The 19000-nt window shown below is 41.2% G+C and overlaps 1 protein-coding gene across 1 annotated transcript; it reads right to left on the bottom strand.

Moving 5' to 3' along the window:
- Positions 1–15753: 15753 nt before the first annotated feature.
- LOC117505846 (nuclear factor 7, ovary-like) lies at positions 15754–18780 on the bottom strand. Its single transcript, XM_034165378.1, is given in 4 exon segments — positions 15754–15895; positions 17316–18393; positions 18395–18597; positions 18690–18780. Coding segments are annotated over 3 exon segments (1404 nt in total). The 5' UTR covers positions 18595–18597; positions 18690–18780; the 3' UTR covers positions 15754–15769.
- Positions 18781–19000: the final 220 nt, after the last annotated feature.

Raw genomic sequence — 19000 nt, 5'->3', positions numbered from 1 at the left:
TATTTGCATCTATGGATTACTTGGTTGTTACCAACATCTCGTGAAAAAGAAGTTGGGAAGAAGTTCTGATTTTGTCTGTTTGTTAGTTTGTAAACAGCTGGGAACCCACAATTTTCCAAATAGCGTTATGAAATTTTTACAGAGGATTCATATCCTAAAGAACTGATTCAGTTTTCAAGGTCATAGTTCAAAGGCTAAAGTCAGGAAAAATCTTGGAAAAATCTCTATCCTTTAACAATGAAGGAATTTTCAAAAATTCATACCTCTGTCAAAAAAGATCAAATATCTTTCATATTTGAGAGTGTTATGTAAGATTGTGTCCTTTATTGACTGCCAAAGTTTAAATCATATTACAGATTTTGTGGCCAATTAAATTTAATATTGAAAACCCCATTTAATGTATATTTTGCATTATATCTTAATCAAACGTTCCTCAATCACTGTCATATTTGAAGGTGAGGTGCAGACTGGCACTCCTTATCACCCGACTAAGTTTGATGTGGATCTGATCCAGAGTGTAGATTTTGTGGACATTTGAATTTAATATTGGAAAACCCCATTTAATGTATATTTAGCATTATATCTTAATCAAATGTTCCTCAATCACTGTCATATTTGAAGGTGAGGTACAGACTGGCACTCCCTATCACCTGACTAAGCATGATCTGGATCTGATCCAGAGTGTAGATTTTGTGGACATTTTAATTTAATATTGGAAAACCCCATTTAATGTATATTTTGCATTATATCTTAATCAAATGTTCCTCAATCACTGTCATATTTGAAAGCGAGGTGCAGGCTGGCACTCACTATCACCTGACAAAGTTTGATGTGGATCTGATCCAGAGTGTAGATTTTGTGGACATTTTAATTTAATAGTGGAAAACCCCATTTAATGTATATTTTGCATTATATCTTGATCAAACGTTCCTCAATCACTGTCATATTTGAAAGCGAGGTGCAGGCTGGCACTCACTATCACCTGACTAAGTTTGATGTGGATCTGATCCAGAATGTAGATTTTGTGGACATTTGAATTTAATAGTGGAAAACCCCATTTAATGTATATTTTGCATTATATCTTAATCAAACGTGCCTCAATCACTGTCATATTTGAAAGCGAGGTGCAGGCTGGCACTCACTATTACCTGACTAAGTTTGATGTGGCTCTGATCCAGAGTGTAGATTTAGTGGACATTTGAATTTAACAGTGGAAAACCCCATTTAATGTTTATTTTGCATTATATCTTAATCAAACGTTCCTCAATCACTGTCATATTTGAAGGTGTGGTGCAGACTGGCACTCCCTGTCACCTGACATAGTTTGATGTGGATCTGATCCAGAGTGTAGATTTTGTGGACATTTGAATTTAATATTGAAAACCCCATTTAATGTATATTTTGCATTATATCTTAATCAAACGTGCCTCAATCACTGTCATATTTGAAGGTGAGGTGCAGAGTGGCACTTACTATCACCTGATAAAGTTTGATCTGGATCTGATCCAGAGTGTAGATTTTGTGGACATTTGAATTTAATAGTGGAAAACCCAATTTAATGTATATTTTGCATTATATCTTAATCAAACATTCCTCAATCAATGTCATATTTGAAAGTGAGGTGCAGGCCGGCACTCACTATCACCTGATAAAGTTTGATGTGGATCTGATCCAGAGTGTAGATTTTGTGGACATTTTAATTTAATAGTGGAAAACCCCATTTAATGTATATTTTGCATTATATCTTAATCAAACGTTCGTCAATCACTGTCATATTTGAAGGTACGGTGCAGGCTGGCACTCACTATCACCTGATAAAGTTTGATGTGGATCTGATCCAGAGTGTAGATTTTGTGGACATTTGAATTTAATATTGAAAACCCCATTTAATGTATATTTTGCATTATATCTTAATCAAACGTTCCTCAATCACTGTCATATTTGAAAGCGAGGTGCAGACTGGCACTCACTATCACCTGACTAAGTTTGATGTGCATCTGATCCAGATTATGGATTTTGTCGACATTTGAGTTTAATACTGAAAAGCCCATTTGGTGTACATTTTGCATTATATCTCAATCAAAAGCGCCTCAGTCACTCTCATTTTTCTGTTTTGGATTTACCTACACCACCAAAACTGGATGGAGGTTCCAATTTTATGCCTGTTTGTCTTCTAGTTATCAGTCGGAAACCAATTGCCAGAAAGCAATGACAGATTGTGCATAACAGAGATAACCAATGTTTTGTGAAAATTATCTGAAAAAGAATTCAGAAACTGAAAACATTGCTGCTACCCCCCCCCCCCCCCCCCCCCCCGACAACACCACAAAAAACTTTGATTCAAGTGCATAAAGTAAATTCATACTCCTGACATTTGATCACATTGAATTTAGCTCATGAAAAGCCACTTCTAACAGGACTTTGCTCTAGAATTTTTTTTTCCAAGGTAAAACTTTGTGGAATTGGAAACTCGTGTTGGCGGACGGTTAGCGCGCTATGTGTACGGTGCTCCACTTTGTACGTTTAAAATAATGCAGTCTCAGTGCTCGTGAAGAAGCGTGGTGATGCCATTTGCTTTGTCAACACAGTTTGTTAACAGCTCAGCCTGACAGTGTCACGGGGCGGTGTGGGTGCATGCAGGATTAGATGATGGATGGAGGACTGCACGGACGCACGGAGAGAGGGCTATGGTCCCTGCTGATCCAAATCCTGAGGTGACACTGCAGCTGCTGTCACCTCATCATGTAGCACATAGTTTGGCCTATTTCCTTTCCTCACTCTTCTCACACTCTTCCTGACACTAGTGGTGCTGCAGAGGATGACTGATTATTTACCCTTTCAGTCTACAGCCCCCCCCCCCGAAAAGACAGCTCACAGCAGCTGTTCACACTCACAGTGACAAAAGATCCCGATAGGCAAGGTCGATTAAAATCAGCTGGGCATGCATATTTGTGAGCGCTGAAGTTTATATTTGAGGTGCATAAAATTCACGCGAGTGCACGATGATGAGGTTGGCGACTGTGAGATGTACAGCAAAATCAGGGAGTGTAAACTCTGAAAAGTGTTTGCACTGACCTTGAAGCCATATGTCTGAAGTTGCTGCAGTGCTGCAGAGGACAAAGAGACGGCAAAGACATTTTCTTTTTTCTTTTCATAATGTGATAAACCTGCATGCAGTCATAACGGTGCTGGAAGGACAAAGTTAACACAAAAACACAACACATCTGGAAGATTTTAGCTTTTAGGAAAGTTTTTTTTTAGATATTGCAATTCACATTTGCACATTTTCTTATTTTTCATGAAATATATGATCTTGTTAAAACTAATGTGAATTATTATTTTTTAATTGACAGCTCCATAAATATTTGGACATTGATACAATTTTTGTAATTTTGTCTCTGAACACCACCACAGTGGAGTTGAAATGAAGCAATCCAGGCGTCTTGACTTTCAGCTTTAATACAAGGGTTTAAAAAAAAAATCTTATTAATCATTCTGGATTAACAGATGTTTTTATGTTCTGCATGGTTTGCAAATCAGAATTATAGAAATGGACCTGGACCATATTGCATTTCTGCTACTGTACAACACTCCTGGAATTTTGCAAAGCTGTGGTGTGGAAGTGGGAATATCAGTTATCAAGTTGTTCACCAATGAATATTTTACACAAGTATAAAGCCATATTCATTGGTGAACAAATTGATAACGATTTTATCCATCCATCCATCCATTTTCTTCCGCTTTATCCGGAGTCGGGTCGCGGGGGCAGCAGCTCAAGCAAAGCCGCCCAGACCTCCCGATCCACACACACCTCCTCCAGCTCCTCCGGGGGAACCCCAAGGCGTTCACAAGCCAGCCGAAAGATGTAATCCCTCCAGCGTGTCCTGGGTCTTCCCCGGGGCCTCCTCCCAGTGGGACGTGCCCGGAATACCTCTCCAGCGAGGCATCCAGAAAAGCCACCTCAACTGACTCCTTTCGACGTGGATTCGCAGAGGCTCGACTCCGAGCTCCTCCCAAGTGACCGAGCTCCTCACCCTATCTCTAAGGGAGCGCCCAGCCACCCTGCGGAGGAAACTCATCTCGGCCGCTTGTACTCGCGATCTCGTTCTTTCGGTCATGAGCCAAATCTCATGACCATAGGTGAGGATCGGAACGTAGATCCATCGGTAAATCGAGAGCTTTGCCCCCCTACTCAGCTCTCTCTTCACCACGACGGTCCGATACAGCGACCGCATCACTGCAGATGCTGCACCGATCCGTCTATCGATCTCACGCTCCATCCGTTCCTCACTCGTGAACAAGACCCCGAGATACTTAAACTCCTCCACTTGAGGCAAGGACACTCCACCGACCTGAAGAGGGCAAAGCACCTTTTTCCGGTCGAGAACCATGGCCTCGGATTTGGAGGTGCTGATTTTCATCCCGGACGCTTCACACTCGGCTGCAAACCGCCCCAGTGCACGCTGAAGGTCCTGATTTGACGAAGCCAACAAAACCACATCGTCCGCAAACAGCAGAGACGAGATTCTGTGGTTCCCAAACCAGACTCCCTCTACACCCTGGCTGTGCCTAGAAATGCTGTCCATAAAAATAATGAACAGAACTGGTGACAAAGGGCAGCCCTGGCGGAGGCCAACGTGCACTGGAAACAGGTTTGACTTACTACCGGCAATACGAACCAAGCTCCTGCTGCGGCTGTACAGGGACCGGATAGCCCTTAGCAAAGGACCCCGGACCCCGTACTCCCGGAGCACTCCCCACAGGGTGCGCAGGGGGACACGGTCGAATGCCTTCTCCAGATCCACAAAATACACGTGGACTGGTTGGGCAAACTCCCATGAACCCTCGAGCACCCGATGGAGCGTGTAGAGCTGGTCCAGTGTGCCGCAACCAGGACGAAAACCACACTGCTCCTCCTGAATCCGAGGTTCGACCATCTGTCGAATTCTCCTCTCCAGTACTCTGGAATAGACCTTACCGGGGAGGCTGAGGAGTGTGATCCCCCTATAGTTGGAACACACCCTCCGGTCCCCCTTCTTAAACAGAGGGACCACCACCCCGGTCTGACAATCCAGAGGCACTGTCCCCGATTGCCACACAATGTTGCAGAGGCATGTCAGCCAAGACAGCCCCACAATATCCAGAGACTTAAGGTACTCAGGATGGATTTCATCCACTCCAGGGGCCTTGCCACCGAGGAGCTTTCTAACCACCTCGGTGACTTCGGCAGGGGTAATGGATGAGTCCACCTCCGAGTTCCCAGTCTCTGCTTCCTCTTCGGAAGATGTGACGATGGGATTGTGTAAAAAGCCATATTCATTGGTGAACAACTTGATAACGATTTTATCATATACCTATAAATGATAAATGTTGTATGGTTTCCTGAAGGGTGTAAAAAGCCATATTCATTGGTGAACAACTTGATAACGATTTTGTCATATACAGTGGTCCCTCGTAAATCGTTGGGAGTTAGAAATATTATAGAAATGGACCTGGACCATATTGCATTTCTGCTACTGTACAACACTCCTGGAAATTTGCAAAGCTGTGGTGTGGAAGTGGAAATATCAGTTATCAAGTTGTTCACCAATGAATATGGCTTTATACTTGTGTAAAAAGCCATATTCATTGGTGAACAACTTGATAACGATTTTATCATATACCTGTAAAAGATAAATGTATGGTTTTTTGAAGGGTGTAAAAAGCCATATTCATTGGTAAAACAACTTGATAACGATTTTATCTTCTTCTTCTTCTTCTTTGTCTTTCGGCTGTTCCCGTTAGGGGTCGCCACAGCAGATCAATCGTTTCCATCTCACCCTGTCCTCTGTATCTTCCTCTGTCACACCAACCACCTGCATGTCCTCTCTCAGCACATCCATGAACCTCCTCTTTGGTCTCCCTCTTCTCCTCCTGCCTGGTGGCTCCATCCTCAGCATCCTTCTCCCTATATACACTGGGTCCCTCCTCTGCACATGTCCAAACCATCTCAATCTCGCCTCTCTTTGTCTCCAAACCGTCCCACCTGAGCTGTCCCTCTGATATGTTCATTCCTAATCTTGTCCATTCTTGTCACTCTCAAAGAGAATCTCAACATCTTCAGCTCTGCCACCTCCAGCTCTGCCTCCTGTCTTTTTGTTAGTGCCAATGTCTCTAAACCATACAACATAGCTGGTCTCACTACTGTTTTGTAAACTTTCCCCTTCACTCTTGCTGATATTCTTCGGTCACAAATCACTCCTGCCACCTTTCTCCACCCACTCCACCCTGCCTGCACTCTCTTCTTCACCTCTCTACCACACTCTCCATTACCTTGAACAGTTGACCCCAAATATTTAAACTCATCTACTTTCACCACTTCTACTCCTTGTAACTGCACTATTCCACTGGGCTCCCTCTCATTCACACACATGTACTCAGTCTTGCTTCTACTGACTTTCATTCCCCTTCTCTCCAAAGCATATCTCCACTTCTCCAGACTCAACTTGCTCTCTACTCTCACTACAGATCACAATGTCATCTGCAAACATCATAGTCCATGGGGACTCCTGTCTGATCTCATCTGTCAACCTGTCCATCACCACTGCAAACAAGAAAGGACTCAGAGCTGATCCTTGGTGTAATCCCACCTCCACCTTGAATGAGTGTCATTCCGACTGCGCATCTCACCGCTGTCACACTATTCTTGATAACGATTTTATCATCAGTGATGCTGGTAACGCGTTACTTAGTAACGCGTTACTCTAATCTGACCACTTTTTTTAGTAACGAGTAATCTAACGCGTTAATCTTTCCAAATCAGTAATCAGATTAAAGTTACTTCTCCATGTCACTGTGCGTTACTATTATTTTTCATTGTGGGTCGATAGCAGCATTAAACTTGGTCCGTGGGCAGGAGGTCGGGGTTCGACTGAACTGCCCACTTTAAGCGAGCTGTGAGCTTTTAATCCGCGGTTTTTTGCAGCTGCTCGACTCGTCCTCACCTCTTAAAGCGCGGTGATCAGCACACCTGCACTGAACTTTACAAAGACATTTTTATACTTTTTTTCCTCCTTTATTTAGAATTCTGAGCTGAGCCGCTCTGTATCTGCTCGCTAAAAACAGCTGATCCTCCGCGACGCGTCAACAAGTAACACTATTTTCCACTCAAATGCACCTAAACTCTCTTTCTGAGGACCACATGATGTGAAAACGCAATAAAACTTTCTTACCTGTAAATCTGGTCCTGTTTTCTGCATAAATAAATGTTATCCATTCTTTGTGCTCAAACGCCAAAGCAGGGGCGAATCCAGATGGAATGGGGGCGTGGGGCAAGGATGTGCCCCCCACAACACCCCTAGATTAAAGGTGCAATTTTGAAGCCGTTTTTTACTACAACTAATATTGCTTAAAATAATAATAATTTCGACAAGTAAAATGTTTAGAGAGAATTTAAATGTTAGAAAAATGTTAGAATTTAATAGTTACCTTTATAAACAATGTAGGCTCGAAATTGCAAGTTTTACTGTTACAGTGCTGTCAACAGTTAAATATGAGGTCAAGAAAGACGTCTTTATTTTACTTTTTATAAAACAAGTATTTATTTTCATTGAAGTCAAGAAAGGGTGACTATAAAGTGAGTTTTGGCAAAACAGGTATCATTGTCATGTTGAGGTGGCAGAGGGTTGTTGTCGGCAGCTGGGAAAAGTAACTAAAAAAGTAACTAGTAATCTAACTTAGTTACTTTTACAATTGAGTAATCAGTAAAGTAACTAAGTTACTTTTTCAAAGTAACTGTGGCAACACTGTTTATCATATACCTATAAATGATAAATGTTGTATGGTTTCCTGAAGGGTGTATAAAGCCATAGTCATTGGTAAAACACCTTGATAACGATTTTATCATATACCTATAAATGATAAATTTTGTATGGTTTCCTGAAGGGTGTAAAAAGCCATAGTCATTGGTAAAACAACTTGATAACGATTTTATCATATACCTATAAATGATAAATGTTGTATGGTTTCCTGAAGGGTGTATAAAGCCATAGTCATTGGTAAAACAACTTGATAACGATTTTATCATATACCTATAAATGATAAATTTTGTATGGTTTCCCGAAGGCTGTAAAAAGCCATATTCATTGAACAACTTGATAACGATTTTATCATATACAGTGGTCCCTCGTTTATCGTGGGAGTTACGAAATCTGCGAAGTAGTCAGCGTTATTTTTTACAATTATTATAGATGTTTTAAGGCTGTAAAACCCCTCACTACAAACTTTATACACTTTTCTCAAACAGGCCTTAACATTTTCTCACTTTTCTCTCCTGTGTAAACACTCAAGCTCAAACCTTAGAACAAAAAAAACAGAATGGTTTCCTATAAATAATTATGATGGCTTTTAGAACTAACAAATTCAATTTTAACGATCAACCTACGAGGTTGGACACGTAAGAAATTATTAATCATGACTCACCAGTATTTCACAGTTCCTCTGACCACGTCTCTTCGTTGTGGTGCCGCTCCGCTGTCTAGATTGGTTGATTACTCGGGTGGTATGAAAAATATTACCCGTCCATGAAAAGGGTGTATTGCTATTTATTCTTTAGTGTTTTGTCCAATCATATTAGCGTATCATTTATAGGTATATGATAATAGTTTATATGTACGAGGGTAGGCTGAAAAGTTCTAAGGCTCACTATAATGCAGTTAATGCATTACTCCTTCATGGGGAGCCTTAGAACTTTTCAGCCTACCCTCGTATTTCAGAAAAATTAAACCCTTATCCTGATCCTAAACCTAAACCATTTAACATAGTTTACTTTCATGACACTTCAGAACAACATTGGCAAAATTACTAGTGTATAATGTGCAGTAAATTTTTCCTGGCTTTGACCTTTGACCACTTACCTTGAAAATTGTATCAGTTCTTGCCAATTGGGATATGAATCTTCAGTAAAAATTTCCTAATATATGAAAACGTGTTGGCTCCAGGCTGCTAACAGACAAACAGACAAACAAACAAACAGAAGCAAAAACACAGTGCTTAATGCTGACAGATTATAGTGTATTTGTTGTCTTTCTGATGCCTGATTCTGTTTTTCTCTCTGTTTGAGGTGCAGCTCCATGCAGAGATGGGTGTGGTGTCTACTTCTGCAACCCTCCCGTCCTGTGCACCGGCAAAATTTCCTGTATACTCATTTTATGAATCGTTTTGTCAACTGTGTCTGTAGCATGGCCAAGGCAGAGGGTCACCCCTTTGAGTCTGGTCTGCTTGAGGTTTCTTCCTCAAATCATCAGAAGGAGTTTTTCTTCACCACTGTCACCTGTGTTCTTGCTCTGGGGGTTAGTAAGGTTAGACCTTACTTGTGTGAAGCACCTTGAGGCAACTTTGTTGTGATTTGGTGTGATATAAATGAAAATAAATTGAAATTAAATTGAAATTGGCAACCTTTACCCAACTTTGTTTGCAGAAGTAAAAAGCAAAAACCAAAGCTGCAGAGTCAGCAGTGATCTAAATAAAAACAATTGTAGAGTTTCTTATGTTTGCTTCTTCTGTTCTAAATGAGTTTTTAGTGTTTGTGATCCTTTGTGTTTGTGTGTCCTTTGTGATCACAGTATGGTTGAAAGAAATATAGCACACCATAGGTTCTACCAGGAAGACTCAGGCTTTAGCTTTGTTTCACTTTCGCTAAATAATTACACCTGCATATCTGAACAGAAGCAGCTGACCAAACATTAAAGCCATTTAAAGATGTCAATCCTGACTCACCTCTTGGCTGTTTGCAGACACTGTCTGAATCTTTGCTTCCTCTGCCCCAATGCTTCCTGTTGCACCTCCCATTGGTCCCAGTCACTTTCTGGCCTCACCTCTGCCTCTTCCTCTTCTTGCCATTACTTAGTTCCTGTGTGCACCCTGGTCTGCATCCTGTGTCACACTTTTCTCCATCCCACTGCCACTCCTGCTTGCCTTCTTCCGACAGCAGGATTCGAGTTCAGTGTACCCCCAAGCCATGAAGAATGGAGACAAACCCCAAAACAAAGTATGTTTTATTCGTAAAATTTAAATCTATGAAATAAATGTGCCAGTTTTTCATCTCGTAAGTCTTCATGGTTGAACTAACACTATTCTTGAGTTTATGTCATTTTCACAAGTTCTGCATTAAAGTTACAACTCTCCTCTGAATTTCATACAAGAAAATAGATCAAATCTATAGGCTCAAGTCTCCCATGTGCCTTCTTGGAAACTTCACATGTCCTTTGAAAGAAAATCCTTCCTTGATCACTGTACAAGTGGTGATGCAACAGACAAACTGTGCACTATGCATAGTTTCTCCAGTCACAACCACAGAAGTCTGTAACTGCTTCAGATCTTTCATGGGTGTCGTGGTGGCTTCCCTTATAGTCTCCTTCTTATGCGATCACTCAACTAGTACTTAGTCTTGATCCAGGATGATTGCAAACCCAGACACTCAAATTCTTACTCAATTTCTTGAATGCTGGAATCACAGCTTTAACTGACCAGCTTTAACCATAAAGATCTAAACATCATCTGCAAAGTCACGGTGAGTGAACCTTTCCTTACTGATGTGCAGTGGACTCCTTTCTGCACAGTCCTCATGGTGCTTGTGTGTTGGCCAACAACTTAGTAGGAATTTCACAAAGTCTCAGGATGTCTCACAAAGCACTCTATAATAAATACAAATAATACAAAACAAAACAAATAGGCATATGTAGGGTGCTAGCATCTATAGTATCTGTTGAAAATTCAGAAAAATGTTGAACATTACGATATATAAAATTCTTGGATCCACTCTCTGAACTCTATCTGTTCCAAAAGTTCCTGGTTTCTTCCTTGGCACATACCCTTTTAACCAACTTTCATGCATATCAGTTTTGTAGTTTTTCCACAATCCTGCTAAAATTGATCTCCAATAGTTGCAGATATACGTGTGAAGTATTGGTGCTCTCTGAGTACTCAGTCTAGAATTAAACAGCAAGAAGTAAGTAATATTTTCTGTTTAGAGACCATGGTTGTTGTGGTGGAGCAAATATTTAATATTTGAAATTAGGTGAAGATTATAAATTGATTTTTTTTTTTTTTTTTTTCAGTAGTCTGAGGGAATCATGAACTCAAACACATCACATTTAACACTGTGAGGAAAAAATTGAGCAGAATATAAATGCACATGGAAATGAATGCAGACCTTTTTGTCTGACTGAAGATGTCAGTTGGGATTGAAATGACAGTAACTGAAGCTGTGGTCTTCTCATCCCATGTACATGATCTCAGTAATTCTATCTGAAAAGCTCATATGCTCATCCATTAAGGGTGACAGGATTTCAAAGTGCATGTCAGGTAGCAAGGAGTAGATATTCTAGACTAGTAATCTTATCTTGCTGTAAAGACAGCCGGTTATTCCAGTCTAGTAATTGTATATATTGCTGCAAAGCTGCTTTTCATCTTTGCTAGATTTTCACGAAGCTTTAGAGAGTGATGGAAAGTGGTTCAGTGTTGGTGGTCCTCAAATTAGAAGACACAATTGCTGATGTTTGATATCTACTTTCAGGAATATTGTGTTTAACTTTGTTTTTTCCACCCTTCATACATTTGGAGAGCCAACCACCTACTGGTGGTTGGCTCTCACTGCGGTATTGTATCACTTCCTGTTCCGGAGCACAGTGGTGTTTTTCTGTATCTGTTAGCTGTTTAATCTGAGTAGGTAGATTGATCTAGTTAACTAGATAACGATTTGTTTCACAGTGTAATCTTCACGTGCCTTAACTAAAGCACTCCTTCTGCTGAATCACCTCTAAATTATTTACACATTATTCACTTTGTGTGTTTTTAGGAATCCGCTAGCTTAGCACAGCTACTAGCTCTTAGCCGGTTTAGCATGGCGGCTTCTCCTGTCTCTCCCGCACTTTTCTGCTCTGGGTGTGAAATCTTTAGTTATTCCTCGGCCTCCTTTAGCAGTAATGGTACTTGTAATAAGTGTAGCTTATTCGTAGCTTTGGAGGCCAGGCTGGGTGAATTGGAGACTCGGCTCCGCACCGTGGAAAATTCTAGCCAGGCCCCTGTAGTCGGTGCAGACCAAGGTAGCTTAGCCGCCGTTAGTTTACTTCTGGCAGATCCCGAGCAGCCGGGAAAGCAGGCCGACTGGGTGACTGTGAGGAGGAAGCGTAGCCCTAAACAGAAGCCCCGTGTACACCGCCAACCCGTTCACATTTCTAACTGTTTTTCCCCACTCGGTGACACACCCGCCGAGGATCAAACTCTGGTTATTGGCGACTCTGTTTTGAGAGTCAAGGCCCCAAGGCGCTTTACAATATAAAGTGCCTTGGGGCAACTGTTTGTTGTGATTTGGCGCTATATAAATAAAATTGATTGATTGATTGATACAATATGACCCCTTTAATAATCATAGTATTGGATACAAGACCACTTAAGTTCTGTAAAATAAGCCCATTGAACATGAAAATCTGGATGAAAAACATCATGAATCAAACATTTTAAACTGTTTTAACTTGTAAGAGCTCAGTGTGGCTGTTAATTAACCGTCATTAAAGTCTAATCAGCGTTTCACACAAAACCTGACATTTATTAAAACAAGTTATGTCATGAAAAGTATTTCACAGATATTTCATTTACATATGTCGCTGATCAGGAGGAAACATTAACGAGGCGCTTTTATTCCTCACGTCAGAGAACAACGTAAAGATACGAGGTCTGTGAGAAAAGTAAAGGTCCTTTTTATTTTTTTTTAAAACTATATGGATTTCATTCATATGTTTTTACATCAGCCAAGCTTGAACCCTCGTGCGCATGCGTGAGTTTTTCCACGCCTGTCGGTGACATCATTCGCCTGTGAGCACGCCTTGTGGAAGGAGTGCTCCCGCCCCCTCGTCGGATTTTCATTGTCTGGAAATGGCGGAATGATTTGGAGTTTTTTTCCATCAGAATTTTTTCAGAAGCTGTTAGAGACTGGCAGCTGGAAACCATTCAAAAAATTTATCTTGCTTTCGGTGAAAATTTTACGGGCTTCACAGAGAATAAGGTCTGTTACTGTCACTTTAAGGATGGCCCAGAATGGCGCTTGGCGCGCCGTGCTCCGAGCTGCGACAACGAGGCAGAAAACACCAGATCATTTCTAAACGGATGGCTGTGTGGAGCCGGGACCGTCGTGTGCACTTTCTCTGGTTATCACAAGAGCTGGACATCAGCCATTTTCCGGCAGATTTCACTTTTAACAAGAGATTTTGTCATGGAAAGCCGAGCGGAGGCTTCGCGCATCACGACTGATTCACTGGTCGAGCGAGACAACGGAACACCTCCGTTTCGGTGTATCAGAAGACAAGTTTGGACATGTCCAGCTCTCCACAATTTCTCTGATACTTACTGGACTGGTAAGCATTGAAAGCCAAGATAGGCAGGTAAAATTTTCACCGAAAGCCAGATAAATTTTTCGAATGGTTTCCAGGTGCCTGTCTCTAACAGCTTCTGAAAAAATTCTGATGGAAAAGAACTCCAAATCATTCCGCCATTTCCAGACAATGAAAATCCGACGAGGGGGCTGAACGACTCCTCCCACAAGGAGTGCTCACAGGCGAATGACGTCACCGACAGGTGTGGAAAAACTCACGTATGCGCACGAGGGTTCAAGCATGTCTGACGTAAAAATATATGAATGAAATCCATATAGTTAAAAAAAATAATAAAAAGGACCGTTACTTTTCTCACAGACCTCGTAATCTGCACTGTTGATGTGCTGACAGAGTTATTTGTCCTTTACACTAAAAAAGAAAAGAAAACGTTTTGTTCTGACATCCAAACCAGTTATTACTCTGAAAATAGTCTTTATTTACAGGCAGTGTCAGTGAGGACAAAACAACAACAAAGTGTCGGGGAGCATCCAAGTCCACCCTGATGATAAATATGAAGGAAACTGCTCCACTAGTTCTTCAGACATCATGCTAACAAACCACGAACTTTCACTCTGAACATGCTGTGCTTTAAAACAGGCACCTGAACGCATCAGTTAAACCTTCATGCAAATTGAACTAAAACCACCAAAAACACTTCATATTTCAGCCAAAAGTGACACATTCTGCCAAAGTTTGAGCAGAATCTCTAAATGTGTGCAAAGTTTGTGGTAGTTGAAGAGCTGCTGGTGAACAGTGACTGACAGACGTGTTGGTGAATTTCCCTGAATGCATTTTGGATCAAAGCAAAGCAAAAGGATCCACAGTTTAGTTCCCACAGTTGAAAGGGGAATGTCTTCAGTGTTTGGACAAAGTGGACATGGGATGAAGACAAGTGAGAAGATGATTGGAAAAAACTGGAAAATATATATTTGTTTACAAATGTTGACAAATTTAACGAGTTCATTAGCAGATATTTAGTGTAGACCAGTGGGGTCCAAAGTATTGCAGAAAGGGCCAAGAGGGTGCAGGTTTTCTTTGAGGCCGCTGACTCCAGCAGGTCATGTCACTGATTAAACATCACTTTGAGCAAATGAGTTCATCATAGTGCAGCAGCTAAGAGAACATTTAGAGCAAAATCATGCAAATGGTGATACAAGCAGCAACGTTGGCTCAAATACTCCTTAGACATTACTCTTTTGAAAAAACCAACTGGCCACTTGAATTTTCAATAGGCGGTCAGGTAGGGGTCAATTGAAGAATTACACAGAGGTCAAAATTATAAATGCTCATATCATTTTGAAAACTACACCACATTATTTGTCTGATTGTAAAGATTCCAAAAAGGTATAGTTTGGACTATCTATGACTTGACTTGACTATGAATGATCAGGGGTTATGGGGTAAAAACAGCAAAAATGGTGACAAAGGTCAGTTTCAGTTTGTACGGGGGTCAAAAGTTAAAGTTGCTCCAATTTTGGTAAAAAAAAATGATGCAAATTATTAGTCAACAGGGTTTTAAAAAGGAATAGTTTGGGCCATGTGTCATGCTTTGTTATGCTACGGGGTAACATATGTCACATGTCATAGAATCCAATGGACATTGACCTTGTTTGACCTTTACTTTGGAGACCAAACATGCAACACAATCAAAACTATTCCATTTATTAATCCTATTAGCTCAACCAATAATTTGCATCACTTTTTACCAAAATTGAAGGAACTTTAACTTTTGACCCCTGTACAAACTGAAACTGACCTTTGTCACCATTTTTGCTGTTTTTACCCCATAACTCCTGATCATTCAGTCATAGATAGTCCAAACTATACCTTTTCGGAATCTTTACGATCAGACAAATAATGTGGTGTAGTTTTCAAAATGATTTGAGCATTTTTAATTTTGACCCCTGTGACCCCTACGTGGCCGCATATTGAAAATACAAGTGGCCAGTTAGTTTTTTCAAAAGAGTAATGTCTAAGGAGTATTTGTGCCAACTTTGGTGCTTGTATCACCATTTGTATGATTGTTTCAGTTATCTGCTGCACTATCAGTGAAATCACCTGCTGCAGTTAGTTCACGAGACACACACACACACATCTTCAAGTGAAGAAGAAGAGCCTTTATTGTCATTGTACATACATACAATTAAATTTGTCCTCTGCATTGACACTTTCCAATTACAGTTAGACACAACATCCAGCCACTAGGAGCAGTGACGGACTCATCCCTTCTGTTCAAAGTGATGTTAATCAGTGAAATCACCTGCTGCAATCAGCAGCTGCAAAGAAAACCTGCACCTTCTCGGCCCTTTTTGGAATACTTTGGACACAACTGGTGTAAACGTTCAAAATCATCATTTTCTTCATGTCAAACTTTCCTGTTCTGTTCTCACAGAGATTTTTACGGGTAAAATCTTCACAGGTTCAGAACTTAATGTGTAAATGTAAGGAAACAGTGTGTGAGTGAAAGTGTGTGTGAATGTGTGAATGTGTGTGTTAGAATCTGGACCAGTGAACCACAGTTTTCCTCCATTCCAATCCAGATCAACTCTGATCCTCTTAAACAAAGAAACTCACAGTTCTTGATAAACAAACAAACATGATGGACAACATCCTGGATGTTTGAAGCATTTTGAACATCAGAAAACATCAAATAGACGTGGATTCAGAAGTAAACAGTGGATTTTTACAGGACACCGTGTTCAACATCTGGACTTAGTGCAAAAGATAATCAAGATGAACAAACAAACAAGTGATGGACAATATCATTATTGTCAACTGATCAACACAAGTGTCCAGTCTGAGGAACAAGATCCAGATAGTTTATAGTGATTTATGTGACACAAGGTTTCTCACCAAAAGGTCTATAAAACCTCCATCTATCCATCCGTCTTCTACACCCACTGACTACAATTAAGGGACAATTAGGGGTCAATAAAACAGTGTATTACAGGGCTGTGAAAACTCCGCGGGATTCCGCGGATTTCATCATGGGGAGGGGGGTGGGGTGTTAGTGATGTACTCTTTAATCGTGAACATCACTGAGTTTTTAAAATGCTTATCGCAAAGTGTTCTCTTTTTTACAACAAAGTGTAAGTTTTATAAGTCTGCGGACACTGATCTGTGTGTTACAGATACGTACAAATCAGTTTCCTCGGATCCGCGGAGTTTCGCGGAGGAAAAATGCCACTCAAAGCGTAGCTGTTACGACAGTTGTCGTAAAGCAGGACTGGTTGGTTGTTGCGGCAACGCTGTGTAGCTCCTGTGCAATGCTTAAGCTAAATGTAGCATCCCCGACTTTTAGAGCTTTCAAGTTTTTAAAAGAAGAATTGTGCAGCATGTCTGTGTCACGGAGCAACGTCGCACAGAGAGAAGATGGAGAGAAAGACGGTTTGAAAAAGGGCCCCAGACCCCAGCTCCTGGACCCTGCCCCCCCCCCCTGCAAATTTTCCTCGGATTTCACAATTTTCATTTCACAGCCCTGGTATTAAAATGGACTTGAGACCGGAAACAGTGAGTAAAGACATCAATAAATAAATAGATTATTTTATTGATCCCCAAAAAGAAACTGTCATGTTGGGGCAAAACATTAAATCAGACTTTTCTGAGAGAAACGACCAGGACTAACAAATTAAACATTAATAAAAAAAATATTATAAAAATCAGTCTGTTAATGTCAGAATTAGATGAAGCCAGAATTTAATTTCACACTTTTCTTGATATTCCTATTTTTTTTCTTTAAGCACTCATCTCATTTTAACAGAGAAAACTCTTCATGAAATATTACATATTATTAAGTTTCAGAACTAAATACAAACCACAGAGATTTTTACGGGTAAAATCTTCACCGGTTCAGAACTTGATGTGCCAAAGAGAGGAAACAGTGTGTCAGTGAAAGTGTGTGTGAATGTGTGTGTTAGAATCTGGATCAGAGAACCACAGTTTTCCTCTGTTCCAATCCAGATCAACTCTGATCCTCTTGAGCTTTGTCACTGAGAGAACAGAGGAGGAACCTGATGATGAGGAGAATGCTGCATATTCACCTTTAAACAACCAAACTCCCCAACATTCTGACAGTTCTTCTCCCTTCCTCTGGTCAGACTCAGTCATCACTCCCACTGTCCAGTCTGTCTGGTCTCTGAGCTCCACAGTCCAGCTGTGAGTTCCAGCATTAAAGCCCTCAGAACTGAGGACAGATGCATAGCAGTCAAACCTCTCTGGGTTTTCTGGAAGCTTCTGTCTTGGTTCACATCTCACACTGGTCAGATCTTCAGACAGGATCAGTTCTTGATGAGCAGAGTTTGGATCCAGAACCACAGGAGTGTAGGAGACCATCTCCTTCATCTTGTTCCAGATGTTGAAGGTCAGGTTGCCCAGATGTTTGGCCACATCTATCAGAGCTCCTGAGTGCAGCTTTGGATGATCCAGCAGGGGGCGCTGCTGGACTCTTTCCACTGCAGTCTTGTAGTTGAGCAGGAATGAGGCGTCTTCAGCTCTCAGCTCTTCTTCTGTGGTTCTGATGGTGTCTGAAAGAGCTGCCGTCTCTCTGCTCAGAGCCTCAATCTTCTCCTTCATCTTCTGACTCTTCTGCTCCTCTTCCTCCTTCAGAGCAGCCATCCTGACCTCCTCTTCCTCTTTCAGGAACTGATGAAGCTTCTCAAACTGCTCCTTAATCTGCCTCTCTGTGAGTCGGGCCTGGACCTTAATGTGTTCTGCTGTTTGGACAAACTTTCCTTTAACTTCCTCAGTGAGCTTCAGTTTCTCCTGTAAAGGTTTCAGAGATTCCTGAAGCTCCTCTTTCAGATCCTGAGCAGCTTCATTGATGGGACTGAATTTGTGACCTTTGTGGATTTGTGAGTCTTGACAGATGAGACAAACTGGCTGCTGATGGTCCAAACAGAAGAGTTTGAGTCTCTCAGAGTGCAAACTGCAGACAGACTCAGATCCTGATGTAGACCTTCTGTCCTGCTCCTTGAAGGACTCACAGGTTCTTTAAAGTAAAGTTACAAGGAGGATCTTCTCTTGATGATCTTCTCTTACAGAATGGACACTCATTTCTTTGTTTGTCCCTCCACCATCTTCTCCCACAGTCTTTACAGAAGCTGTGACCACACGACAGAAGAACAGGATCTTTGAAGACCTGACAGCAGACGGGACAGCAGAGATCCTCCTCTGACCTTGAAGACATCTTCTGTCTTTAACAACAGACAGCAGTCAGTCAATTTCATCTCCTTCATCCAGAAAGTTCTTTTAATTGACTTTTATTTTGAGCTTTGGTCAAACTTATTTTCAGTGTTTGGAGTCTCTGATGTCGTTCCTCTCCAGGTTCCAGGTTTTAATTTAGTTTGAAGGTGAGTCTTAGTGTCCGTCTGTCTCCAATGAAGTCTTGCACTGAACACTCCATGTGCTTCCTGTTTTCAGCCAATCAGAGGAACCCAAAGAGAACCTGTTTCTGTTTCTCACTAAAGTCAGCTGATATGTCACACAAACTCCTGCTGCTTGACAGACAGGTTTCTCAAAGACATTTGGACACAAATGTGAGGCTCACACAAACAGCTGTAGTTGTAGAAAGACTTTTGTGATGAGGATAGCAG

The sequence above is a fragment of the Thalassophryne amazonica genome, chromosome 3, assembly GCF_902500255.1.
Source record: "Thalassophryne amazonica chromosome 3, fThaAma1.1, whole genome shotgun sequence".
In the NCBI taxonomy this organism is placed as follows: Eukaryota; Metazoa; Chordata; class Actinopteri; order Batrachoidiformes; family Batrachoididae; genus Thalassophryne; species Thalassophryne amazonica.
Note: the sequence above shows the minus strand (reverse complement) of the source record. Positions and strands in the feature narration are given on the sequence as shown.